Source organism: Juglans regia, chromosome 11 (genome assembly GCF_001411555.2).
Source record: "Juglans regia cultivar Chandler chromosome 11, Walnut 2.0, whole genome shotgun sequence".
Taxonomy (NCBI): Eukaryota; Viridiplantae; Streptophyta; class Magnoliopsida; order Fagales; family Juglandaceae; genus Juglans; species Juglans regia.
Window position 1 is genome coordinate 2061325 of NC_049911.1, and position 27765 is coordinate 2089089.

General features: G+C 34.4%; 2 protein-coding genes across 2 annotated transcripts; both read left to right on the plus strand.

The window, feature by feature from the left end:
- The first annotated feature begins 11319 nt into the window (after positions 1-11319).
- Positions 11320-16689, plus strand: LOC109008078 (probable linoleate 9S-lipoxygenase 5). Its single transcript, XM_018988031.2, has 9 exons — positions 11320-11600; positions 12889-13178; positions 13314-13554; positions 13907-14245; positions 14385-14470; positions 14597-14704; positions 14831-15135; positions 15218-15481; positions 15781-16689. Exons 1-9 carry the CDS (start codon positions 11405-11407, stop codon positions 16535-16537), a joined length of 2586 nt encoding a protein of 861 aa, XP_018843576.2. The 5' UTR covers positions 11320-11404; the 3' UTR covers positions 16538-16689.
- A 2799-nt stretch (positions 16690-19488) lies between these two features.
- LOC109008077 (probable linoleate 9S-lipoxygenase 5) lies at positions 19489-25270 on the plus strand. The gene is made up of 9 exons (XM_018988030.2): positions 19489-20111; positions 21308-21597; positions 21893-22133; positions 22484-22822; positions 23001-23086; positions 23288-23395; positions 23482-23786; positions 23872-24135; positions 24425-25270. Exons 1-9 carry the CDS (start codon positions 19643-19645, stop codon positions 25176-25178), a joined length of 2856 nt encoding a protein of 951 aa, XP_018843575.1. The 5' UTR covers positions 19489-19642; the 3' UTR covers positions 25179-25270.
- The last annotated feature ends 2495 nt before the right edge of the window (positions 25271-27765 follow it).

Here is a 27765-nt window from a genome sequence, read left to right on the forward strand (position 1 = left end):
CAAAATCAAACCAACTTTAAGAGAAATTAGGGCTAGAATCAAAGTTAGGGTTTCAAATCAAACCCAAACATCAACAAAATCAAACCAACTTTCAAAGAAATTAGGGCTAGAATCAAAGTTAGGGTTTCAAATGATTACCGTGTGCTTGGGAGTGCCGTGCTGCCGCTGTGCTGTGCTGTGCTGGAGAGCTCTGTCGCAGGAGAGAACGGTTGCGGGAGTGAATGGTTGTGGGAGAAGAGAAATTGAGAAGAAGAGAAAAAAAATGAGAAGAAGAGGAAGAAGGAAGAGACACGGGAGAGGGAAGAAGAGGAGAAGAGAGAAAAAAATAGATGAAGAGAACAGAGAAGAAGAGACGCGAGAGAGGGACGAAGAGAATGAAGAAGGGAAGATGAAACGTGGGAAAGGAAGATGAAGAAGAAAGAGAAAGGAGACGCGGGAGAGAGAGACAAGATATTAATATATAATGTATTTGGAGATGAAATAGTGCTTTTCAACTTTGAAGAAAAAGATGAAATTATTGTAGTTAATATTTAAGATGAAAAATATTTGACTAATTCAATATGGATCAACTATTGATAAAATTATTTAAATTTTAAGATAAAATATTAGTACTGATGGTATATGAAAAGAAACAGCAGTACTTTATACATCATCATGAGTAGTTTATGGTGAGATGACGACCACTTTCTCGGTTGGTGGGTGTATATAATAATTAATATATATATATATATATGTTCTGATTTACGGAAATCGAAAAAGGCAAAAGTCCCCCCTTTTGATTTTGAAAAGATTAAAAACCGAAAAAGTCCCTCCTTTTTAGTTCACCTTTACGAAACACCCTTATCAGAAAGTTTATTTACCAAGTTACCATGCCACTGATTCATGTTAACTGGGTTTTAAATAACGGTCGAAATTCATATACCGGGCGAAATACCGAAAACGTATTGACCGAAATGGCCAATGTTTGATCCGGTACGAAACGTAATCCTCTCCCATATCGGTTACTGTACTGGCATGTCAAATACCGAAAATTCTGATTGGTATGGTACAATTTTCAAAACTTACAAATTTTTTTTTTGAGTATTTTTTCTATTTAGTGATTAATAAACTTTTTTTTTCATATTATTTTTTTAACATTTTTAAATATATTTTAAAAAAGAAAAAAAGTCACAATATTATTAAACAACATTTTTTTAATTACTAAGTTAAAAAAATAAATAAAATGTTGGAGCGGGACCTTGGAGCGGGATTCCTATCATTTTCCTTTTTCTATTGTTAGTAGATAGATGCTTTGTAATATGATAATGAGCGGTGTTAGTCAGTCGCTTGAGTAGCAGAGTTATTTATGATTTTAGAAGATATCTGATTTTAGATCAATCATTCTGTACAATGTTATTTATAAGATAGTTCCTAAGATGTTAGCCAATTGACTAAGAAAATCCTTCCTAAGATAATATCCTCCAATCAAAGTACCTTTGTTCCAGGCAGGTTAATTACAAGTAATATTCTGGTGGCCTATGAAACTCTCCACATTATGAACTCTCAAATGCAAGGTCAATCAAGCCATATGGCTCTTAAACTTGACATGAGTAAGGCATATATTCTAGTGGAGTGGAAATTTTTTGAAGAAGTTATGAGCATAATGAGATTTAATCAAAATATATATCACTTTTGATGAACTGTACTACTCGATTTCTTACTCAATATTGATCAATAATAAACCATAGCACTCTTTTTTCCATCAAGGGGTCTAAGACAGGAAAATTCACTTTTCTCATACATATTTATCTTGTGTGTAGAAACATTAACATCCCTGCTAAACCAAGCAGATGCAAGGGGTAGCATTTCAAGAGTCGTTATTGAGAGGGGACCTATTTGTGTCAATCATCTCATTGTTGTAGATGATAGCCTCATATTTTGCAAAGCTAACTCTTTAGAGTGGAGCTGAGTGATTCATATTTTTGAGGTCTATGAAGGAGCATCAGGTTAAATGCTTAACAAAGATAATACCTCAATTTTCTTTAACAAGAACACTCCTCCAGACATAAAAAGTACTATTGTAAAGATTGCAGGGGTGAAGTCTACTAAATCATATGAGAAGTATTTGGGATTACCAATAGTTGTAGGAAGATCAAAAAGTGTTGCATTCCATTCCATAATTGATAAGATATGGACTTGAATAACCAATTGAAAAACCAAGTTCTTGTCAGCTACTGGAAAGAAGTTATCTTGAAAGATGTTCTCCAAGCCATTCCCAATTATTTCTTGATAGATAAAAAAAAAATAGCAAATTCATTTGGTTCATCAAACATGTTGAATTTTACTATATGGAAATATTTGACTTGAACAAGACATAAAACTAAATATTTTACAACAAAGATAATAGTTTGGTCTAAATATTTTGAAAGCACTAGCCATTTTTATCAATCCTTTTTTTTCCATATGATAATTTCTGGATATTATTTTCATGTATAGGAAAATTTGTCTTCTCTAATTGGATTAGTGCATCCACAATTAAAGATAAATAATTTTTGCAGTACAAGCGTCGCACACTTTTTTGAAATAAATAAATAAATATAAGATTTACAGGAAAAAAATTAATAGTAGATTTCACTCTTTTTCAAAAATAATACGCAGTGTTTACACAATATATAATTGTATTTAATATTATTCGTATCCAAAACTTAATAAAAGCCTCGGTGAAGGGAGGATTCTTTTTTTCTTTTTTTTTTTAGAAGAGCCAGAGGTCACATGTCCAATAGTGATCCCGTTGCAATTTTATTAATAGCTCTCACTTATTGCGGAGGAATACCGTGGTAACAAGACCGACACTAAGGATTTATAGATAAAACACTAAAACCATCCCTAGTATCCAACCAAAATAAAACAACCAGACCAACACAACTACTAAGCAATAATTAGGCCTATAAGAAAAAAACTAAACAGGCCTAGGAAGAAAGAAACACAAAAAGGCGAACCACACAACCACTTACATACAAATGGCCCAAAGGCTCACTTTATCAATCCTGACAATGCCCTTTAAACTCCTTGGCAGCTGGTCATAGTTATAATAAATAGAATTAGAGTCCAGCTCACCTTGTCTAGCAAGAAAATATGCAGCTTGATTCACCTCACAGAATTGATGGATCACCCTGAACGTAACCCCTTGAAGTTCAGACATGAGCACTTCCCAATAATCTCATAAATACCACAACGAACAGTTCCTAGCCCAAATCCAATCCACAATAATTTTAGAATCACTTTTTATGACTACTCTAAAACACGACAGTCTTTTACATAGTCGAACCCCCTCTATAGTAGCCTTTAACTCAGCCTCATTATTAGTACCATTGCCAAAATAACTAGAGAAAGCTCTCTTCATATTACCCTCCGCATCCCTAAGATTAGCCCTTCCACCCGAGCTGCCTGTATTGTTACAGCAACTGCCGTCACATTTCAACTTCATCCACCCCATAGTGGGCTTTGACCAAACCACGATCTTATGATTTCTCTTGACAACATTAGGGACCAGTAATTGAGTTTCTTCTAAGATATGAGAGTCATGCATAGATAGCAAATGAGTATTGTTGATTTCTCTCGCAAGAATCCTCAACCACACCTTTAATGACCTCCAAACTTGATCAGTGCTCTCCTTCACACCCTCCATACGCGTCTTACATCTTCGTTTTCACAAAATCCATGTAATTAGGCAAGGCATAATACCTGTAAGAACACCAGTAATTGACACTTTTCTACCACAAGTGAACCAAGCAATAATTCTAGCGTTCCAAAATCGTTGCCGTATACAAGGAATGCCCAGAAAACTATTAGCACGATCCCAAACCTCTCTAGCAAATTGGTCCGTGGCTAAAACATGGTCAATGGTTTCCACATGGTGTAAACTGCAACAATCACACACTGAAGCAAGTAAAACACATTTGTTCTGCACCCTATCATCCACAAGTAGCCCATTAAACCATGTCTTCCAAATGCACATAGATATCCTCTTTCGTAAAATGCAGTGCCAAAACCACTCATTCCAAAGTAATAAATTTCCTTTCTTTTGAGTCGCCTCCCATGTCGATGTAGTGGAAAAATTCTCATCTAGAGATGGCTTCCAAACACACACATCTGGCCCATTACGACCAATAAACCTGGTCTGAATAATTTCATCAGTAGAAGTATCCCCTACTAACTCCTTCAATAGTTCAACATCCCACGTCTGATCAACCCAACAATCTTGAATACAAAGATTTTTATTTTGAATTTCCGTCACCCCCACCGATAGAGGCCCCGAAGCCAACCAACGATCAAACCAAAAAGAGGAATTGCCACCCCTCATCAGAACTTGAACATTATCCATCACCTTCGGCATAGTAGATAAAACTGACCTCCAAAATCGAGAATCCGAGGGCCGCCGAACATATTGCATAATGTGACCATCTTTTAAGTATTTAACTCTGAAAAAATCGGCTCACATACTCTTGGAAGTCAGAAGACGGAAAGCAAATTTCATGTGAAGAGAACACTGAACTTCCTTAATATCTCGCACTCCCAAACCCCCTTCCTGGGTTGGTTTACAAACTTTTGACCAGCCTCGCCAATGCACTTTTTTTTTATCATCCACTTTCCCCCATAAAAAATTAGCCAAAATGGAATTCATACAGGAGAGAATAGCCATCGGAATATTAAGCACCGAAATAAGATGAATAGGCATATTGGAAAATACATGTTGAAGTAAAATCAATCGACCTCCTTGAGACAAAAGTTTCAATTTTCACCTAGCCACCTTGTTTCTAATCTTATCAACTAAATGCTCAAAAACTCAAGAAGTCAATCTCCCCAAAACTAAAGGGGCAACCAAATAAGTCACCTGGAATTTTCCTTCCTTAAAACCCGTAAGCCGCAACAACCCACGCTTGCGAGTTTGAGATATAAGCTTAGAAGGAAATAACGCCGATTTTTCTTTGCTTACTCGTTGACCAGACCATTTTTCATATGTAGCAAGCGTATCAACAAGGTTTCTAATAGATTTCTTCCCACCGTTTGCAAAAATCAATATATCATCAGCAACAAATGCAAGATCATGGGAGCCCCAACAGGGTGATGAAAATTTCCAATCCGACCATCCACAAAAGTTTTCTTCAGCAATCTGGTCAGTACTTCCTCCATTATAATAAACAAATAGGGCGATAATGGATCCCCTAGCCGTAGACCCCGAGAAGACTGGAAAAAACATTTAAAAGTCTCATTCATCATCACATAAAACTACGGAGATTTCACACATTCCCCAATTAAATTGCAAAATTTATTCGAAAAGCCAAAAGCATGAAGCACATTCAGAAGAAATTCCCAATCAACCCTATCATACACCTTGGACATATCAATCTTTATCATCACATTACCACAAAAAAAAATTGTATGCAAAGAGTGAACCATTTCCTGAGCAAGAGTAATATTTTTAAAAATGCTTCTCCCTGGAACAAAAGCGCCTTGTTCATGAGAGACCAGCTTATGAATAACCATTGTCAAACGAGAGACGATAATTTTGGAGAAAGCCTTATAAGCCCATAGAACACAAACTAATAGGTCTGAATTTATCAAAACTCAAAGGATCAGGGATTTTCAAAATTAATACAATAAAAGAAAACGAATAAAACCTAGGTAATGGCGAGCCCCTAAAGAATTCTCTAACTGCCTTAATAACATCCTCTTTCATAATATCCCAGCATGACATAAAAAAACCAGACCCAAATCCATTAGGCCCCGGGCTACTTTGTTTAGGAATGGAAAAAATAGCATCTTTAACTTCTTCCTCGAACGGCTCTAAACAAAGCATACTATTATCCTCATTAGAAATGGATTTCTCAATGAGAACCGATAGATCCACATGCTCCACTTTCGTAGGCGACGTCAAAAACTCCTGGAAATATTGAGAGGCTTCAGAATGAAAATCTTCAGCATTGTCCAGGATCCTACCATCCGAAAGACCCATACAAGAAATATACCCCTATTTCCGTCTCTGATTAATGATTGAGTGAAAAAAACTTCGTATTTTGATCACCTTCCGTAATCCATTTTTTCTTGGCTATTTGCCCCAACCGAGTAGCTTCTCTTTTTTCCCAGGCATCAATCTCTATTTTAGTCATCAAATAATCAGTTTCAACTTCTTCCGAGTATCCCAACTGTAATTGATTATCCAGAAAATCCAGTCTTCCCTCAAGGGCTCTAATATTACCTACAACACACTCAAAAACATCTTTATTCCAACCTCGTAAGGCTAGCTTAGTCCTTTTCAATCTAATAGCAAGTTTCAATAGGCCCGAAGCTGAATCTTGCCTACGCCAAGCCTCCTTCACACAAGATAAGAAATTATCATGCGAACACCACATATTAAGAAACCAAAAAGAAACCGGTCCATATTTATAAAAAGGCTTATCCAGAGAAACCACCATGGGGCAATGATCCAAGGACTTGCGGCCCACATAAGCTAAATGTGAGGACACAAACTGATCAGAGAAGGTATTGTTGATGACCACTCTATCCAATTTCCCCCCAGCATCTCGTCACCCATCCTGCCCATTACACCATGATATAATTCTACCACCACTGAAAAGATCAAATAAGCTACAGTGATCAAAACAATCATTAAATTCAGACATGGATATCAAAGGATGGGGGCTGCCACCAATTCTTTCTATGAGCCCATGGTCGTCGAGGACAAGGGATGAAAAAAGAGGGGGGGGGAGGGGGTGGTGGGGTTTGCTCTTGATTGGATGGCCAAGTTAGAGCTAGCGCCACCTCCACGTAGAACTTTAATATATTTAAGAAAAATCAAAAGCCAATGATCTCTTGAAGTCCACCTGATGGCTGATCATGATCGATCATGAGGACTTTGATCTTTCAAACAACACATGAATAAATAATTATATCGGGGATCGAAATCATTTTTGTTTCTTTTTATCCATGCATGTTTCCAATTGCCATCGTGCATCTTATCTTTATCTTTATCTTTATCTTGGATTTACTTACTCCAAACGCATTACTTACAGATACAACTAATGGCCCCATGACGGTCTTCCAGTTTCCTTGACTTTCGGATCATCTTGATTCTTGATCAAGGACTGGTTGTTATTCTCGTGTGCCATTTTCGATATATATAGTATTATTTTGTTTGGTTACACAAATTATCTTAATTCATCTTATCTAATTTATATTATAATTTTTTTAAACTCTTTTACAAAATATAAAAAAATAATATAATTTTTTAAATTTAAAAAAAAAATTATATTCTAATAATATTTTATTCACTTTTTAATTTTTATTTCATCTCATCTTATCTCATATACATAATCAAACAATCCAGGATTCATCAATATCCTTCTGTCAATTAATTTTTATTTTTATTTTTAGAAAAACACCCAATAAAAATGAGGCACTATATATATATATATATATATATGAGATTGAATAAGGTCCATTTCCAATTCGAAAGCTACCCATTCTTATTGGTTGGAAAGGACAGTACTGAAAGTTTGGCTGTTTAAATGAGATTACAAGAAACGTTGAAAAGTCAGGTGGCCTGAAATTAATTTGGTCCAAAGTTAGCAAATCAAGACCAGATGATTGATTATGTACGTATTCTTATCTTGGGAAATATGAGTTCTAAGAGATCAGGTCACCCTTGCTGTAAATTTCGAGAGATTTTGTTACATACAGAAATATATATTATATCCCAAGGAGATTATAAATTGTGCCTAGCTACCCTTGTGTACCGTTGCTGATCCAACAGCTCATGAAGTGTTGTTTCTCAAAACGTAAACCCATGGTAGTATAATGCACGCGATTGATCATTCAATTACAAATAATTATTCAATAATACTAGGGATTTTGATTTAATGTGGATCGACCTTATCATGTAGGTACAGTCATAGTATTAGGTCCTTATTAAACGTTTATAGGCAAACAGAGCGATGAGAAGAACGAATTATTATCGGATCAATATCAACTGATCATCAATAAATTGTCACGAATGTGAATTAAATTAGAATTTTTTTAAAACTTTACGATCATTTGATCAAATCAATATAATTTTAAACTTCTTGGATCACTAGTTAGATCTCTAACATATATATGAATATATGGAATTACGTATCCAAGTTAAATATTAATTAAACTAGTGGGATATATATGATTTGTTTTCAACCTTTTTTTGGAGTGCTAGCTGCTGCGTATTATGATACATGGTAGTTGATTATTTAGACTCGAATTAATGCATAAAAAAGATCACCCATTAGTGTATTTATCTCTAGATCGAGATGCCTTAAAGCACACGGCCTCTTTCCATTAATCATGTCATGAAATTCTCATTTTTTTTAATGCAAGTAATTTAATTTCATTCATGAACTTCAAATATTATAAAGTTTTTCCATACTCGCCACCTACCTACCTACCTACCTATATATTCAATCTGCATTTATTTTTTCTTGCACGATCATCATTCATTGATTTAGGCTAGCTAGCCAGCCACATATCTAAATCTCATCCACTGATCCATCCCCATCAATAGACAAGCAGATCCATTTTCTGGTTGTTCTAATTTAAATTAATTAACCAATTAAGCTTATATAGTACAGAGATTTCCCAACACTTCAAGTAATTTTAATTAGGCATGCATGCAGTAGTACTGCCTAATGAGTAATGTTATTCATCATTTTAATTTTCATCATCTTATAATGTGGCATTAGATGATTAAAAATTATTTATTGCATTTCATTTGTGAACCTATCATCTAATGCCACATCATGGGATGATGGGAGTTAGGATGATGAATAAATTTTTTCAATTAATTATAAGTAGTTGATACAGAAAGTTATTTAAAATATATATATATTGCATCAATATATTAAAATAATACAATTTAAGATAAAGAGTGATATATAAGATAATCACTCTTAAATTAAACAGAAGATTGAGATATTTCCTTCTTATCTGTTAATTTCAACGACGACCCATTTGCTCATGCATGCATAAACCCTCCAAAACTGACCGTGCAAGCTGCATGTTCACGCACTGCATATAATATATATATATATATATATATATATATATATATATATATACGTATATATGTTGGCATTGATTCATGAATGCCACCAATGAAGACTAGTTCTCGAGAATCCCCTGTGGCAACTCATTCTTAATCCCAATTACTGTGAAAAAACTAGCTACAGACGTGCTTTACAAAATATATCGATCGAGGAAAAGCAGGGAATTAATTATAATACTATAAGAAGATCAATGAATCAGATCCTCATATTATATAAATATATATATATATATATATATATATATCCTAACAAACAACACGCATGCAGATGCAGACTTTGAAAGAGAAAGGAAGTTAGAGAGAGAGAGATTCGGTTAATACGTTAATTAGATGTTGAGGTGATTTTAGATTATCTATAAATGATATTGAAAAAATAATAAATAAAAAAAAAATTATTGAAAATTTATGATTAGTAATGAAATAGTCTGAACTGATCTCATATCCAAAGCTTCAAGATAAAAATATTAAAGAATTGTCACTCAATTAAGAACATGATGATTTCCAGAAATCACCAATATAATCATATAATATATAAGCGATCATGTAAACGTGAAATGAAGTTAATTACGTACTGGAAGACGAGTATTGTAATAAATAATCATTCATACTGTTAGTTGATTTTGTAAAATTTTTTTTTTCTATTCATATTTTTTATTATATTTAAATATTTTTAAAAAATAAAAAAATATAATAATATACTTAAAATTAATTCTTCAATCATTAAATTTTTTCCCAATCGGTCAAGTGGCGGTTAAGTTTAATGGGCATAGCCACTGTTTTCAATTTCGTATTGTACCGGTTGGTACGGTCGAAATTTTTCGGTACCGGTCATACCGATTTCAATTTTGACCTGTACCGACTTATATATAATTTATTTATATATAAATTATTATTTTAAAATATAATTTATATATATTTATATATTGATTATTTTAAAATAATATACAAAATAATATTAGTATTAAAATATTTTATTTTAATATTTTGACTAATCCACCTTTCGATACGGTATTCAAAAATTAGGGATAGCCGCGTACCAACTTTTTCCTTTCCCTTAACAGCATTGGTACTGTTGGATTGGGCAACGTAAGAATATGGGATGCCATGTGGACATTCTTGCGTGTACAGTACTCGACAGTTGCATTAATTGATACTGTTGACGTCGTGTTTTGCGGATTACTCCCCTCACCGACGCTATTTATTTCACATTCTTGTTGACTTTTCAAAAGTTATTTAGAGTTTTTCTTTTGCAATCTGATTGCCAAATCATTGAAATCATAACTGTATAATAAATTCCAAAACCTAATTTAACAAAAGCGTACGTAAATTGTAAATATTGTAGTTTAGTAGTAAAAATATGTGATTTTAATTCTCTCTTATTTCTCAAACATGGTTATCACTTAATTTCTACAAAAATATAGTTATCACATTTAAAACTCTTTTTTTAAAATAATTTATATACTTTTTTAATTTTAATATAATGTCAAGACTCAATAGCATTATAATATAAGTGATGCTAGGCCGCCACTCATCAGTGATCGTTAGGAGTGCCGCCTAAGTAAATTTGATCTTTTTTATTTTTCATATTTTTTAATATCTCTAAATATTTTTAAAAAAAAATTAAAAAATATATCAATACATTAATAGTCACTTCCTTAATCACCAAATAAAAAAATTAAATACATAAACGATCAAAATATGAAAACAAAATAAGAGGGTATACTAACATTATTCTTAATATATATATATATATAACAATATAATTTTGAGGAGTGCCTACAACCATAAAAAAATTATACAAAATTAATTTTACAAACTAACATTGTTTTATGTGATCCGTCATATCTATTTTACAATAAAAATAATTTTATAATATGATAAATTTTGTCAATTTATAAAATTATTTCTGTATAATCACTTTATTACTAGAATATTATTTCTCTATAATTTTTTACAATTTCTTACATAAATATCTCGGGATTGTGAACGTATATCACACGTCCTTGAGAGGATATGTCAACACGTAATGAACAAGAAATTGTAGATAAATCAACGCAGTCGTAATCTCTAGAGTAAAAAAGGGCCAATTGTATTTTCAATAATAATAATAATATGAAAGGAACGTATCCATGAGCATAAGTGATAAGAGAAGCTTGGTGCATATGGTGGGAAATGCCGCGCTGGTAAATCTTTTCCCTATAAATACCAAACACCTTCTCTCTTGCATTAATACCTCAAAACCAACTTAACCAGCTTTTCCCTCCATCTTCATATTCTTCTGCTTACTACTTCTAGATGATTCATAACATTATCAAAACGATCACCTCTTGTGATGGGGACAAGAAGAAGATTGAAGGCACGGTAGTGTTGATGAGGAAGAACGTTTTGGACTTCAACGACTTTAATGCATCTATTCTTGATGGTTTTCATGAGCTTTTAGGCCACAGGGTTTCTCTGCAGCTTATTAGCGCTGTTAATGGCGACCCATCTGGTTTGTTATTCCTAAGCTCTTCTTTTCTTCATTATTTGTTTTTTCGTACTCCCAATAGTACTACTTATGACCATAAGAGTTCAGGTCAAGATTGGGTGATAGTTAAGGGTCTAATGACAAACTTTATGCTGGGTTTGCAATTTTTGTTATGGGTTACATCCCTTTTTCTTCCTCTCTTTCTTCATCACTATATATAAATCATCATTCCTTCTTATAATTATCATGAATCATGCCTTTTCTTGAGTTGAGCAATTTTTGAATTGCCATGATCAAGGATAGAGACGAATACTTTTTTTGATAGATCACCAAGTTGGTCACTGGACTCAACAATGAGTCAAACGAAACAACCAAGGATCGACGACCATATGGTTGTTTAAACCTACCTAATGCACTTTCTTTATGATGATTGATGGAGGCCCATGACTGTGATGCGTTGCCTCATATCAATATTTAATATGTGGACCAAATCCTCAAATTTGAGCATGTACGACAGAAATTACATTATTATTATTATTATTATTATCATTATTTTGAACAATAATATTATTATTATATAGAAATACCATGACAACTGTATGGTTGAGTTCTTAGAATTTCACCCATTATTATTATTATTATTATTATTATTATTATTATTATTATTTCACCCCTTACATCACTCATGGTATTTATTGAGTGGTGAAATTTGTACCATTTAATTAGCAAATAATCTTTGAGATTTTGAGAACAACATAGTGAAGTTTACCAAAAAAACATATAGTTAAAATAAAGATAAATGATTAAATTTACCTCTCATCAGCTTAAACTTTTGGAATAAACTGTGATTTCACGCATATTTTGATCTCTAAGATGCTGAAGAAGTTATCACAAGAGGATCAGAGTTTAATGGTTCATTATAAATGGCACTAACTTTGATGCCACATATGGGAGAAAAATTCTTAATATGGTTAATTGATATCATGGCCTCTTTAGCTCTTATGACAGTGCTTTTCTGAAGGCAACTAATATCAGTGTCTAGAAATTTAATTGAAGTACAAAAAAATCTGCGATATCATTTCTTTTTAAAGTTTCTGTATAAGAAAAGATATATTTGACTGCTTTCTAACTATATATGGAAAAGCTTCTCGGACTTATCAAGCTTGAACTCAGCTAAAAGTAATTCCAAGAGATAAAAAATTCCTCTGCTGGACAAATGAAATCTTTGCAAATGGCAAAACTAATTAATTGGAGATTTATTGGCTTGTTAATCTCTGTGGATCCACTTATTGAATTTGATGTGTTATTATAGAGAAAGGGTTGCGAGGGAAACTTGGAAAGCCAGCATACTTGAAGAACTGGATAAGCACAATCACACCCTTAATAGCGGGCGAGTCTGCATTCAAAGTTACCTTTGACTGGGACGAGGACATAGGAACTCTGGGAGCATTCTTAATAAGAAACAAGCATCACAGTGAGTTCTACCTGAAAAGCCTTACACTTGAAGATGTTCCAGGCCAAGGTCGGATCCACTTTGTCTGCAACTCCTGGGTTTACCCTGAAGACAAAAACAAAAAAGACCGTGTTTTCTTCTCCAACAAGGTAATGAATTAATTATGCAGTCTTCGGTTCAGAACTTTCCAAAGTTCAATTAAAACCACAAGAAGATGAAATAATATAAGACATGTAACCTTGTTTAGTTATGAACTGTATCTTGGTGCAATTCCCTTTCTGCAGACGTATCTTCCAAGTGAAACTCCAGGGCCACTGCTCAAGTACAGAGAGGAAGAACTAGTGAGCTTGAGAGGAGATGGAACAGGAGAGCTTCAGGAGTGGGACAGGGTCTATGACTATGCTTACTACAATGATCTGGGGAATCCAGATGAGGACCCTGAATATGCCCGTCCAGTTCTGGGAGGGTCTGCCGAGTACCCTTACCCTCGTAGGGGGAGAACTGGGCGACCACCAACCAAGACAGGTTAGGCATTTCTTCTACTTAGAATTAGTTAAGTTATTCACAGGCATTTCAGTTTAGGCAGGGGAAGGGCATGATTCATACAAAAAACAATGCTATTGCCTTTTGAAGCATCATTAAATGATGGTGAAAATAATTATGAATTAGACTCATAAAGGATTTTTAGCTTTAAATCATACTCTTATTTTTTTATTTAAAAAACTAGGAACAATTTGGATGTCTATTACCGTATCATTTTTGTTTTTGAAGAATCTAATGCACTCCGATTTTTTTTAACTGAAGATCTTGGAATAATTTGGGTGCTATTTCTATTATCATCTTTATGTTTAAGATTTTTATGTAACAATCTTAACAGATCCTAAAACCGAGAGCAGACTGAAGCTTCTTCTGAGCTTAAATATATATGTTCCAAGAGATGAACGTTTTGGTCACTTGAAGATGTCAGACTTCCTTGCTTATGCACTGAAATCCGTAGCTCAAGTCCTTCAACCTGAGCTGGAATCTCTATTTGACAGCACTCCAAACGAGTTTGACAGCTTCCAAGACGTGCTTAACCTGTATGAAGGAGGAATTAAGCTGCCTGACAATGTACTTAAGAATATTAGGGACAACATCCCCGCGGAGATGCTAAAGGAAATTTTCCCAACTGATGGTGAAGGACTCCTCAAATATCCAATGCCCCAAGTGATTAAAGGTATCCTATCTTTTTCCAAGGAATAGCCATTTTCACTTGACAGGATAGTCTAATGACAAATTCAAGTACTTTAGGATACATGTGCCTCCAAATACCGTTTTCTTCGAATTAATAGTTGTGTTTCAATGATTTGGAGCAGAGGATAGGTCTGCATGGAGAACTGATGAAGAATTTGCGAGAGAGATGCTGGCCGGAGTAAACCCTGTCATCATTCGTAGTCTTCAAGTAATCTCCAGCTTCTATGATTGATTGCATTGCAAATGTTCCCAAGGGATTCATGTAGAGACAAGAAAGAATTCAAAATTGCTTTTCTTTTCTTTTTACTCTGATATTAATTCTAAGCTAATGCAGGAATTCCCTCCCACAAGCAAGCTTGATCGTGAAGTATATGGTGATCAGACCAGTAAAATTACCAAAGAACACATAGAAAATAACATAGATGGGCTCAGCATAGATGAGGTATATTCCTGGATTCAGTTATTCCACAGAATGATTATGGACAAAGTAGACTACAGTTGCAGTTAAATTACATTGCTCTATTCTTATAACTGTGAACCATAATGGTTGAAATGTATTTCATCATAGGCAATCAAGAAGAACAAGTTGTTCATATTAGACTACCATGATACTTTTATGCCGTATCTGAGGCGAATAAACTCAACTTCCACAAAGACTTACGCCAGCAGGACAATCCTTTTCTTGAAAAGCGATGGGACTTTGAGGCCATTAGCAATTGAATTAAGCCTGCCCCATCCCCAGGGAGATCAGTTTGGTGCCATTAGCAAAGTTTACACACCAGCTGAACAAGGTGTTGAAAGTACAATTTGGCAACTGGCAAAAGCTTATGCAGCCGTAAATGACTCTGGATATCATCAGCTCATTAGCCACTGGTACACCTCTTCAATGAAGAATAGCAAATAAATCCATTCCATATGACAAACTCATCTTGAATACGTTTTATATTGATGACAGGTTAAATACCCATGCTGCAATTGAACCATTTGTGATAGCGACAAACAGGCAGCTGAGTGTGCTTCACCCAATTCAGAAGCTTCTTCATCCTCACTTCCGCGACACCATGAATATAAATGCTTTTGCCCGGCAGATCCTCATTAATGGTGGCGGAATTCTGGAAGTAACTGTTTTTCCAGCAAAGTATTCCATGGAGATGTCATCAGTAGTTTATAAGAACTGGATTTTTCCTGAGCAAGCGCTTCCGGCAGATCTCGTCAAGAGGTAAATGTTACACTCTAGAACATAGTGACACATTCATGCTGCGTAAGGTATTTGCCATTAGAATTAACTTAGAACTCAGAAATATGTTGTGACTTTATTAATTAAGGAAACTGGATAACACTTCAAAGATACTTCAGAACCGGTGAACTTTACTTCAAAAGGCATAACCTTTAAAGAAAAGTTTAGCCAAATTTCAGGACTTCAAGTTTTGGTTGTGTAATTGGGCTAAATCCCTAAAGAAAACTATCGTAGTGATGTTATATATCTCAAATGACATGTTCCCCTTTTGTTGCATTCAGAGGAATGGCAATTAAGGATTCAAGTTCCCCACATGGTCTGCGCCTTCTGATTGAGGACTATCCATATGCTGTTGATGGGCTGGAAATCTGGTCAGCTATCAGAACATGGGTTGAAGACTACTGCTCCTTCTATTACAAGAATGATGAAATGGTCCAAAAGGACTCTGAGCTGCAGTCCTGGTGGAAGGAACTGAGAGAGGAGGGTCATGGCGACAAGAAAGATGAGCCCTGGTGGCCTAAAATGCAGACACGTGAAGAGCTTGTAGAAACATGCACTATCATTATATGGATTGCATCTGCGCTCCATGCAGCACTCAACTTTGGGCAGTACCCTTATGCAGGCTACCTACCAAACCGGCCAACAATAAGCCGTCGTTTTATGCCTGAAGAAGGCACTCCTGAGTATGAGGAACTCAAGTCAGACCCTGACAAGGCTTTCTTGAAAACAATTACTGCCCAGCTCCCGACCCTTATTGGCGTTGCCCTCATAGAACTTCTGTCAAGGCATTCTACTGATGAGGTCTATCTTGGGCAAAGAGATACTCCTGAATGGACATTGGATGCCCAGCCATTGGAAGCCTTTGATAGATTTGGAAAGAAGCTGGCTGATATTGAGGACAGAATTACAAGGATGAACAATGACAAGAAATTGAAAAATCGGGTTGGAGCAGTCAACGTGCCATATACTTTACTCTATCCCACTAGTGATCAAAGTGGACTCAGCGGCAAGGGAATCCCCAATAGTGTCTCTATCTAAAGCTTCTGCATCGGGGTTGTTTACTACAGTTTTCACAGGAGTGCTTTTTTTTTTTTTTCCCCCGTTTGATATTATCTCTAACAGTACTATCTGTATCTCTAATATATATATTAAATATTAATGCTCGATGCTTAAATATCTATTTTGTCTTCTCTCTCTCTCTCCCTTTGTTTGGCTGCCAAAGGAGGACTGTCAAAATGAGCACTACGAAATGTAAAAAGCATCGTGTGATCGCAACATTATCCATGCAAAGAACTTGAGAGTTTGGGAGTAGTAGTTTTTGCTAGGGGTAGCAGATCAGTATAACTAGTATAATGGACAAAATGGAAAAACGGTGACGCTTCAATAATCGATTAAAGCCCTTGTCTGTAATTCGACCATTTTCCATAGCCTTAATAATACCAACAACAAACAGTCAAAACAACCTAAACGGAAGCAGAGGGCTTGACCCACAATTGGAAGTCTCAAAACTTTAAAGGCCCAATCGAAGTCATTTCAAGTTACAAGCACTGCAGAGAAACATGTGATGGGCCCCCCCTCTCCTGGATGGCTTTTATTTTTTTAATTTCTTAATAGGGGTGTAAGGGGGTCCCCAAGGCACTAGAAGCAAACCCACCTAAAACCACTAGGGAGGCTGGTCCGAGGACCCAACCGAGCCCTACAACCATCCGCTAAAGGGAGTCAATGAGCCCTTAGCAGGGTATTCGACCCACAAGCATAACCCGTCCATGAATCAACTCTCTAGAGAAAAAAGTGGATAGTCAAGGCAGAGGGGACTCGTCGTCCTGACACTACCCTGATGGCAAACTACCCTCTAGGATCTGCACTAGTAGGAAGGCGAGAAATATGGAAAATCCATTATCTCCTTACAGCAGGCATAGAGAGGCTTAATAGAAAATGCTTTTATAAAAAGTGAATCAGGGAGTCACGCCGTATTAATGACGCCGCCTCAAAAACCACGCCGCATTAAAGGATTCTAACAAATGAATAGTGGAAATGACATAAGTCTCTCAAAGTCAATGAAGCACTGTCCTCACCTAAAATCTAGTACAAAAGTCGATTTCAAGTACAAAGAACGCTCTTTGATTCCTCTAAGTTTATACACAAACTACTAAGGAGATATACTAATTTTAATATCGGAGACTCTCGGCCACAACCAAGGCCCTCATTCTCCGTGTTTGTTTAGAGTGTACAAATGACAGCCTGAAGACCCAAGTTTCTAAAACTTGGCCTAAAGGTATACGAAATACGACGTTAACAATATGTGTTTTCATTTTATATATTTGAGAATCTTTTTGGGAGACATTGCGAATTTGTAGTAGTTTTATGGGAATAATTATCAAAAAAGTTGATAATTTGAGAGAATAATTTCAAATTGAGTGATAATTTGAAGAGGTTATAATTATATGCTGACCCTTTTAACAATAAAGCCTCTGACATGTCTCCTAGAAAGTGTGGGACATCTCAAGGTCGAATTGTTGGTGAATCACATTCCCCAATCAATACTGAAAAAGAAAATTCTGCCCTTTCATTGCTCCTTTCTAGGAAAGTTTCCCACCACGATGTCCTGTCTAAAGATATGGTACAAAGTAAGGATTACAATTGCCCATAGTTTTGAGCACTTTCTGTCCATTCCTGTTTTATATCTACCATTCTCGTTCACTATGCAATCTGTGTCATTTCCATTGACTTACTGTTGTGGAGAATACATCATCCTATCAAATCACTATACAAATATACCCAAATGGCACTCAAAAATTCTGCTTCTTTTTCCATGAGACTTGAGTTGTTTTGTAGACAATATTATTTGTACTGGGTATTGAAGTTTTCCTTTTTATCTTTTAAATGCTTGTTAGATTCAAGCAAGCAACAGAAAACTGGATTGATTAGATTGAAATTCAAGAAAATTGTTGAAACATATGAGACACTGATAAGCGCATGGCTTGGCTTTCATTGACATAGAGGCTAATGGAATTAGCCGCCGAAATAGAAAACCCATTACATACATCGATCTCATCTGATTCGCGTTTTGCCAAAAGTGGATAAGGGCCAACAACTTTCAAACACATGATATTAATTCCTTTTTCTGGAATATATTCTGCATTTTCAGCGACTTTTTCTAGTACTTAGACTAATGGCAAGTTGAGCGCACATCGTGGACTGCTTCTACTGAGATATTGTTCAAGAAAGTTATAGGAAAGTGTATCACTCAAACTTTGAATGGACTAAGTAGTAATGCATTTAAATTATCAGAATTTGATGAGAGTCGTAAGTGGAAGAGATGCATACGAAGGATACTTTGCAATATTTATTGAATATTGAATATTTTTTAAAATAATCTACACAAACAATAATAAATGTTATAAAACGCGTTTTATATACTAATCAATCTCATTTGAGAATTAGATTCTGTTTGGATACTATGTATATTTTAAATAATATATGAATAATAATAAAATAGTCTAAAAATATTTGAGATCGTCAAATTCAGACTTACAATAATTTAAATAGATTTATTTGCTTACGAGTTTGTCTCTAAGTCTCCGATTGAATGCTAAAAGTATCTCAAATAATCTTTAAATAGTAGTGAAATAATTTATAAATATAAATAAAATAATCTTAAAATATTTGAAAATATTTGTTTTCCGTACAGGATCTAAGGAATCCAACCATGTAATGGTATGATAGATTTCAGGCGGTATAGTAGAAAGACTTTTCACTACTGGCGAAGAAATAAAGACGAGCAACATTGCGACCCAAGTTCCACACTTTTTCAGAAGACAAACCATGGAAATGGCAAATGTGGACAGTTGAATCTGATTATTTCTTGATTATTCAATCTTATCCTGCACATTCAATTTTCATTCCAAGTACCATAAGATTTCCTCGAATTGATAATATTTTTTAATAACAAGAAACACCGTGGAAACGGCAAATGTGAACAGACAAACCTGCATAGTTCTCGATCAGTCAAAACCATGCATATTCACTCATCCCTATAAGTATCATGAGCTTTAGCTCTCTCCTTCCTCGTACCAACTCTGCAAATTCCTCAAGTCTTGCCTATATTATTGTAATTTGCTTACCTCTTGATTCAAGCAAGAGATGTTTCACTTAACAGATCTGAGTGTGTCACCAATTAAGTCATGTGGTGGGGTAAGGCCGATCACAACCATTGAATCCGTAATCAATGGTGGAGATCGCTTTACATCAGTGCATAGTACTCGTCGTACTGTTCGACCCATATCTTTTATCAGGACCCAGCTTGGTTTTTCATTCATGAGAACTGATTTATTGCCATCGAGACGCCTGAAAATCACCTCAACAGCCGACATGGACCAAACCCCAAGAGGAGTTCCGGCACCCAAAGGAGCCAAATCCTCGCACAACACCGTGGAGGTGGCGAAAAACGACAGGGGGAACAAGAAAATAAAGATCAAAGGGACTGTGGTGCTAATGAAGAAGAACGTTTTGGACTTCAACGACTTTCATGCATCGGTTCTTGATCGCGTGCATGAGTTTTTGGGTCAAGGGGTCTCTCTGCAGCTAATCAGTGCTGATAATGTTGATCCAGGTGAGTTTGCGTTGTCGTCATATTTAGTTGACGAGCTTTAATGGTTCTTTTTCTTCTGTATTTTCTATCTTCAATTATTCGCATTGGAAATGGTAGACATGGCATGTTAATGAGTAAAAAACTGAGCTCAGCAAATAAATGAGCTTAAGAATAAATAAAAAATGAATATTCATTGTGGGGAAGGAGGCTGTGAGAGCAAATCGTCACAGCCAGTATAATCTGTTTCTATTTTCCTCGGATGGGATTGACAGAAATAAATGTTCAAGAGTTTCACAGGAGACATTCAAGCCCAGGGGCTTTACTCTCAACCAAGAGTCAACGACAAAACTCCCAGTCAATTAGCTTTTTCTCATAGATTTTATTATTTGTTTTCCTCTATAAATATATATATATATATGTATAGATATTCTATTTATAAACAGATGTGGATGACATGTCTTCCATGTTAACAAGACGAGATTTGATTTGCGAGAAAAATTTAAAAATCTATTTTATTGCATATCAAATTCTGTTATATTAATGGTGTAGAGAGTATATCTTCTAGACCAGCTCATAAGTAGAATAACACTTTTTTAGATGGACTATATTGAGTTTAGGGCCTTTTTTTGTTTTTTGTTAGGCTTACCTAATTCTCATGGTAAACCAGCATTGTATGAGAAACATGAAGATCAAGTCAAAAAATTGAATCATTCAATGGATTAGAGGAGTTGCTAAAGGCTTAATATATCCTTTAGTCTAGAGCAGATCATTGATGAATATTAAGGACAGTGATTATGGACCTACCAAGGCTTGAAAGATCCAGCAAGTGACTTTTATTTAATGCATCAAAGACAGTGCTTAAAATATTTATTGTCAAAGGCAAATTGTTGTAAAAACGGCTGTTCAGAAAACTGGTTAGGAAAGCTTCGTCAACCTAACCAGTTTGAGCTGGACTGATATGTTGTGGTATATGTTAAAGCTAATCCTTTCGATAGTTATGAATATTCTGCATCTGATCTGATCAGGGAGTAGCCAAATTTAGCCCAATTTGGTGGATTTTATTCATTAACAAAGGACCTTGGGATTTTCTCTTTTTCTTGCAATACATAAATTAAAAGATAATAAATAGGAAACAAATTAGATGAATTTCAATAGTTGATGATTTATCAGCTTCTTGATGATTATGCCACTAAATTAAGTTTTGATGTGTTGTGTAGAAAATAGGTTACAAGGCAAACTTGGAAAGCCAGCATATTTGGAAGATTGGATTACCACAATCACCCCCTTAACTGCAGGCGAATCTGCCTTCAAGGTTACCTTTAATTGGGACAACGAGATTGGGGTTCCGGGGGCATTTCTAATAAGAAATAATCATCATAGTGAGTTCTACCTTAGAGGTGTCACGCTTGAAGATGTTCCAGGACAAGGTCAGATCCACTTTGTGTGCAACTCATGGGTTTACCCTGCAGACAAATACAAGAAAGATCGCATTTTCTTCGCTAACAAGGTAATTGTTTGTATTAAGAAGCATAAATGTCTACAAACATGGTGGTTAATTGAATGGTATGTATGCAACTCTACCAATCTAAACAAAAAAACTAAATTGCTATGGAATCATCAAAAATAGAAAATCAGATAGCATGTTGTTGAAACTTGAGGTGCATAGCCTAAAAGCCAAACTAAAATCTGTCTGATACTAGTTTTATATATTCAAGAGCAGTCTGTGCCAGCTTTCTTTTGCTTAGTTAGCATAGGTGAGATTGCGGCTTTAATGTTTAAGCTCATGAAAAATATATGTGTAGACATATCTTCCAAGTGAAACACCAGCACCACTACGCAAGTACAGAGAAGAAGAACTATTGAACTTGAGAGGAGATGGAAGGGGGAAGCTCCAAGAATGGGACAGAGTCTATGACTATGCTTACTACAATGATTTGGGAAGTCCTGATAAGGGTCCAAAATATGTGCGTCCAGTTCTTGGAGGGTCTAGTGAGTACCCTTATCCGCGCAGGGGAAGAACTGGCCGACCACCAACAAAGACAGGTTAGACATTTAAATTTTTTCAGTCACTTCTTGTTTAGCAGCAAGAAATCACACACAAAACATCTTGGAAATACTCGACTTTTTTTGTTCTTTCTTCTTTTGTGTGAATATAATTGTGTTGGGAGGGTGGTTTTGCAGTTGGGACAATGCAGGAAAAAAAAGGCTATAGAATATTGTCATTTAAGAGTTATCTTCATTCATGTATAGTTTGGGAATCAATCTTGTTAACGATTTATTAAGAGGAATCAAATTTTGAATTTGTGCCATTTCAATTCATTGATAGAGAATGATGTAGATTTTGTTAGGTATTGATGTTGTTATTTATAAGGTTTCTATTATTACTTCAACAGATCCTAATACCGAGAGCAGGCTGAACCTTCTTATGAGCATAAACATTTACGTCCCAAGAGATGAAAGATTTGGTCACTTGAAGATGTCAGACTTCCTTGCTTACGCACTGAAAGGAATAGCTCAGTTCCTCAAACCTGAGCTAGAAGATCTAGTTGACAGCAGCCCCAATGAGTTTGACAGCATACAAGATATACTCAAACTCTATGATGGAGGGATTGAGCTCCCCAACGGTTTGCTTGAGAATATAAGGGACAAGATCCCAGCAGAGATGCTCAAGGAAATCTTCCGAACTGATGGTGAAGGACTCCTTAAATTCCCAGTGCCTCAAGTGATTAAAGGTACTTTATACATCTCTAACATTTCAAGGCACCCAAAATTTTGATTGAAAAGGACACTAATGGCTTCCTGCTTCTTTATTTGGGGAGGGGGGAGGGGGGTATCTTATGCCTCAATGTAGTGACTTATTGAATCCTATTTGCTTTCACTTCAATTTGGTTCTTTTAATGATTGGAGCAGAGGATAGGTTTGGTTGGAGGACTGATGAAGAATTTGCTAGAGAAATGCTGGCTGGAGTAAACCCTGTCATCATTCGTCTTCTCCAAGTATACTTAAAGCTTTCATTATTAATTGTCTTTGACTCGTTGAACACGAAACATAGGGGAAAATTAATGAAAATCATAAGAAGTTTTGAAATCCATATTTTGAATTTCGATGTTTGGTTTCTTTTCCTCTATTTTCTCAACGGCTAAACCAAGGTCTTGGTTTTTTATCCTTGACCATAAACAATTATAATTTACCTTCAGGAATTCCCCCCATCAAGCAAGTTGGATAGCAAAGCATATGGTGATCAAACCAGTACAATAACCAACGACCACATAGAAAAGTACTTAAATGGGCTCACCGTAGATAAGGTAATGTTACTAGATTATTTTTTCACCAGAGTGTAGTTATTCCGCATTTAATAAATCATGATAACAGAATCTATTTTGTTAAACAGGCAATCGAGAACAAGAAGCTATTCATATTAGATCACCATGATGCATTGATGCCATATCTGAGGAGGATAAACATGACTTCCACAAAGATTTATGCCAGCAGGACACTTCTTTTCTTGAAAGAGGATGGGACTTTGAAGCCATTGGCGATTGAATTAAGCTTGCCTCATCCTGAGGGAGACCAATTTGGAGCCATTAGCAAAGTATACACCCCAGCAGAAGAAGGTGTCCAAAGCTACATTTGGCAATTGGCTAAAGCTTATGTTGCTGTCAATGACTCTGGCTATCATCAGCTCATCAGCCACTGGTATGATTTTGTAAAAGAAAGTACACTAAATAATTTCAATCCATACTTTCTTATGGGTTTTGAATATCTTTCATTTTGATCACAGGTTGCAAACCCATGCAGCAATGGAGCCATTCATAATAGCAACCAATAGGCAGTTGAGCGTGCTTCACCCAATTCATAAACTGCTGCATCCACATTTCCGTGACACTATGAATGTAAATGCATTAGCCCGGCAGGTCCTCATCAATGCTGGTGGTGCCCTGGAGCACACAGTATTTCCAGCTCAATATACCATGGAGATGTCATCAGTAGTTTATAAAGACTGGGTTTTTCCTGAGCAAGCTCTCCCTTCTGATCTCATCAAAAGGTATATCTTACTGTCCAGAAAGTGGTGGCAAAATTCATGGTTTATATGGCTTGAGAAGTAGTGACTCAAAAAAAAATATAAATGCATTGTCCACATATTAATCATTGAGACAACTACTAACAAAATGGGTACCTAGCTAAACTACATAAGAATGTTTTGGTAAAGGTTGAGCAAATAAGGGACTAGGATCTGGGTAAATATTGTGGAAATGGTCTAAACTAAACTGAAACAATGAACTTATAAATGCTCATGATCATATCACAACAACATGCTTCTTTTCTATACTCAGAGGAATGGCAGTTAAGGATGTGAATTCCCCACATGGTGTCCGCCTACTGATAGAGGATTACCCTTATGCTGTTGATGGGTTGGAAATCTGGTCAGCAATCGAAGCATGGGTTGAAGAATACTGCTCCTTCTATTACCAGACCGATGAAATGGTCCAAAATGACTCTGAACTGCAGTCCTGGTGGAAGGAACTCAGAGAGGAGGGTCACGGCGACAAGAAAGATGAGCCCTGGTGGCCAAAAATGCAGACACGCAAAGAGCTAATAGAAACATGCACTACCATCATATGGATAGCTTCAGCCCTCCATGCTGCAATCAACTTTGGACAGTACCCTTTTGGAGGCTACCCTCCAAACCGCCCAGCAATGAGCCTTCAGTTCATGCCTGAGGAAGGCACTCCTGATTATGAAGAGCTTAAGACAAACCCTGATAGAGCTTTCTTGAAAAGATTTACTTCCCAGCTACTGACTGTTCTTGGCATTTCCCTTGTAGAAGTATTGTCAAGGCATTCATCTGATGAGATATATCTTGGGCAAAGAGACACTGTAGAGTGGACCTCAGACAACAAACCATTGGAAGCCTTTGAAAAACTTGGAAAGAAGCTGGCAGAAATTGAGGATAGAATAACAAGGAGGAACAAGGATAAAAAATTGAAAAACCGTGCTGGTCCTGTCAAGATGCCATACACTTTGCTCTATCCTTCTAGTCAAGAAGGACTAACTGGCAAGGGCATTCCCAACAGCGTCTCAATCTGAAGAGTTACCAAGTACCGACAGTTTCTACACTGTTCTAGCAGAGGGGAATGTTTGAATGTTTGGTTAAGATAAATCTTGATAATGTTTGTGAATTTTTCTTATTATGTATTGTCTTTTAGATTTTGTGAAAGTAAATAAAAAATTTTGAATAAAAAATTTATTTGAAATAGTTTTGCGTTGGAACTTGTGAAGATAGGTAAAGAGTTGAAAAGTTATTTGAATATAAATCCTTAAGCGTAATTTTTGCATTTGTTTTTATTTTTGTAAAAGTTACTTTAATTTTTATACTTTTCAGTTAAATTTAGCCAAATGATTAAATAAAATTTGTGAAAATTAAAAATATAAATTTTTTTCGAGATTGAAAGATGTTTGGATTGATATGAATTGTTTTTAAAATAAAAATAAAAATCAATTAGCTGCCAAAATCTTTGAATAATCTACGCCAAAGGGTTATCTCCCCAAGGCTTTATTTACTTTTGTACGAGAAAATTTAATAAAATATTATTAGAATATATATATATTTTATTTTAAGATTAAAAAAATTAATTAATTATTTTATTTTATATAAAAATTTAATAAAATTATAATAATTAGATGAGATAAAATTAAATTAATTAAATTAAAAATAATTGTAAAAACAAACAAAGGTTAAAAGTCCATTGTCACGTTGAATGCTATCTAATACTTCTTATAATTTTTTGTGAGCATGGAGTTTTATTTTTGTGAATCCACGTCATTCTTTCTCTTGACACATAAGATTTGAAATGAGTTGAATTCTTTATAAATAATAATAAATTGAAATGATAATGTGAATTTTTATAGGACTCACTTAAGATGAGTTTAGATATATTTAAATGTTAAGATGAGTTTAGATATATTTAAATGTTAAAATGAGTTTAAATATATTTATGAGAAGTTGAAAAAGGTTGTGGATTTTGACGTGTAAAGAAGTGTTGAATTAAAAAATATTGTAATTGTTATATGTAAAGAAGTTTTAAATTAAGATGAGTTTAATAATTTACAACTTAAATATTTAAATGTTAGATTTAACATAAAATTAGACTGAACAACTCAAGTTCGAAACCGACACTTTAGTAGTCATCTGTTTTGACACTTTAGTAGTCATCTGTTTTGATTATATTCATGACTTCTATCTCTCTTTTTTACTACAAAAAGAGGACATTTTCGTAAAAATTAAAATATAACCATGCCCTCCCACTATTATTATAAAATAAGAATATACCATTTAAAGTACAAATAAACTAATATTTCCTACTCTACTTATATCCAAATATTCCAAACCAGTCCTATAAAATTCTTAACGCCTCTCTACTATTAGCATTTTATGATATTCTTATAATTAAAAGTCAGATATAAGAAATTAATAAAAACAGGACTTAAAGTTGATTTAGATTCAAAAATGAGATAAAATAATTTAAAAAAAGATGAAAATTGAAAAAAAATATTATTAGAATATAAATTTTTAATATTATTATTATTATTTTGAAATTTGAAAAAGTTGAATTATAATTTGAAAAAATTGAATTATTTATTATATTTTATTTATAAATTTTAAAAAAATTGTAATTAAAGATGATATGAGATGGAACACTTTTTGAATACATACGGCGCCTAAAACTCTTTTTTTTTTTTTTTTTATAAATATTGATATGTATCTTATATCAATCATAAAAAACAAATTGCTTTTGATATTTTATCATATCAATTATTTTACGCAGATTTTATAGTTTTAAGTATTGATCTAACTAATTTAATATATATTATATATATACCTATTATTTTAATAATTTATATAAATACGATTATACAGACAATGAAAAACTCAAGAAAAATGTTATTTTGCCCATTTAATTTGTTTTCCCATTTTGACACTTCATATATTTTAATTTTTTTCTTTACTTAATTATTAAAGAAGTGACTATTAATATATTGATATTTTTTTATATTTTAAAAAAAATTCAAATAAAAAAAATATGAATACAAAAATAAATAAATAAATAAAAATTTTAAACTAACGGTAAGATAGAGCGGTGCACTCTCAACAGTACAGTAGCACCGCTCAAAACCCAAACTTGCCCATAGGAGCACATAGGATGGGAAAAATATGTAAATTACAACTGCAAGACAATTGCATTTTCGAAAACAATTGGTGACCAAAGTACTAATGCCCATTTAGTTACGCAATTTAGATAGTTTTTAAAAAAAAAAAATGTTTAAATAGTAATATGAGATGAAATAATTTTTAATTTTTAAAATTTAAAAAATATGTGGGCAATAAAAAAAACTCAAACTTACCAATGGGAGCACATGAGATTGAAAAATATGTAAATTACAACTGCGAGACAATTGCATTTTCGAAAACAATTGGTGACTAAAGTTAACGTGCCGTTTGATTATGTAATTCAAATAAGATAAAATGAAATGATATATTTTAAATGATAATAAAAAATTTTAATTAAAATGAAATGAAATAATTTGTAAAAAAAATATATGTTTAGATAGTGAGATAAAATGAAATAGTTTATAAATTTTAAAATTTGAAAAATATGTAGATCTCACTATTGAT

Bases quoted from the DNA above. Each gene is read 5' to 3' on its own strand.
- LOC109008077 (XM_018988030.2), top strand. From the start codon at position 19,643: ATGTTTCACTTAACAGATCTGAGTGTGTCACCAATTAAGTCATGTGGT. The intron at 22,823-23,000 runs GTACTTTATACA...TGATTGGAGCAG, and splicing joins AGTGCCTCAAGTGATTAAAG to AGGATAGGTTTGGTTGGAGG. The intron at 23,787-23,871 runs GTATGATTTTGT...TTTTGATCACAG, and splicing joins CATCAGCTCATCAGCCACTG to GTTGCAAACCCATGCAGCAA.
- LOC109008078 (XM_018988031.2), top strand. From the start codon at position 11,405: ATGATTCATAACATTATCAAAACGATCACCTCTTGTGATGGGGACAAG. The intron at 11,601-12,888 runs GTTTGTTATTCC...GTGTTATTATAG, and splicing joins TGTTAATGGCGACCCATCTG to AGAAAGGGTTGCGAGGGAAA. The intron at 15,136-15,217 runs GTACACCTCTTC...TATTGATGACAG, and splicing joins CATCAGCTCATTAGCCACTG to GTTAAATACCCATGCTGCAA.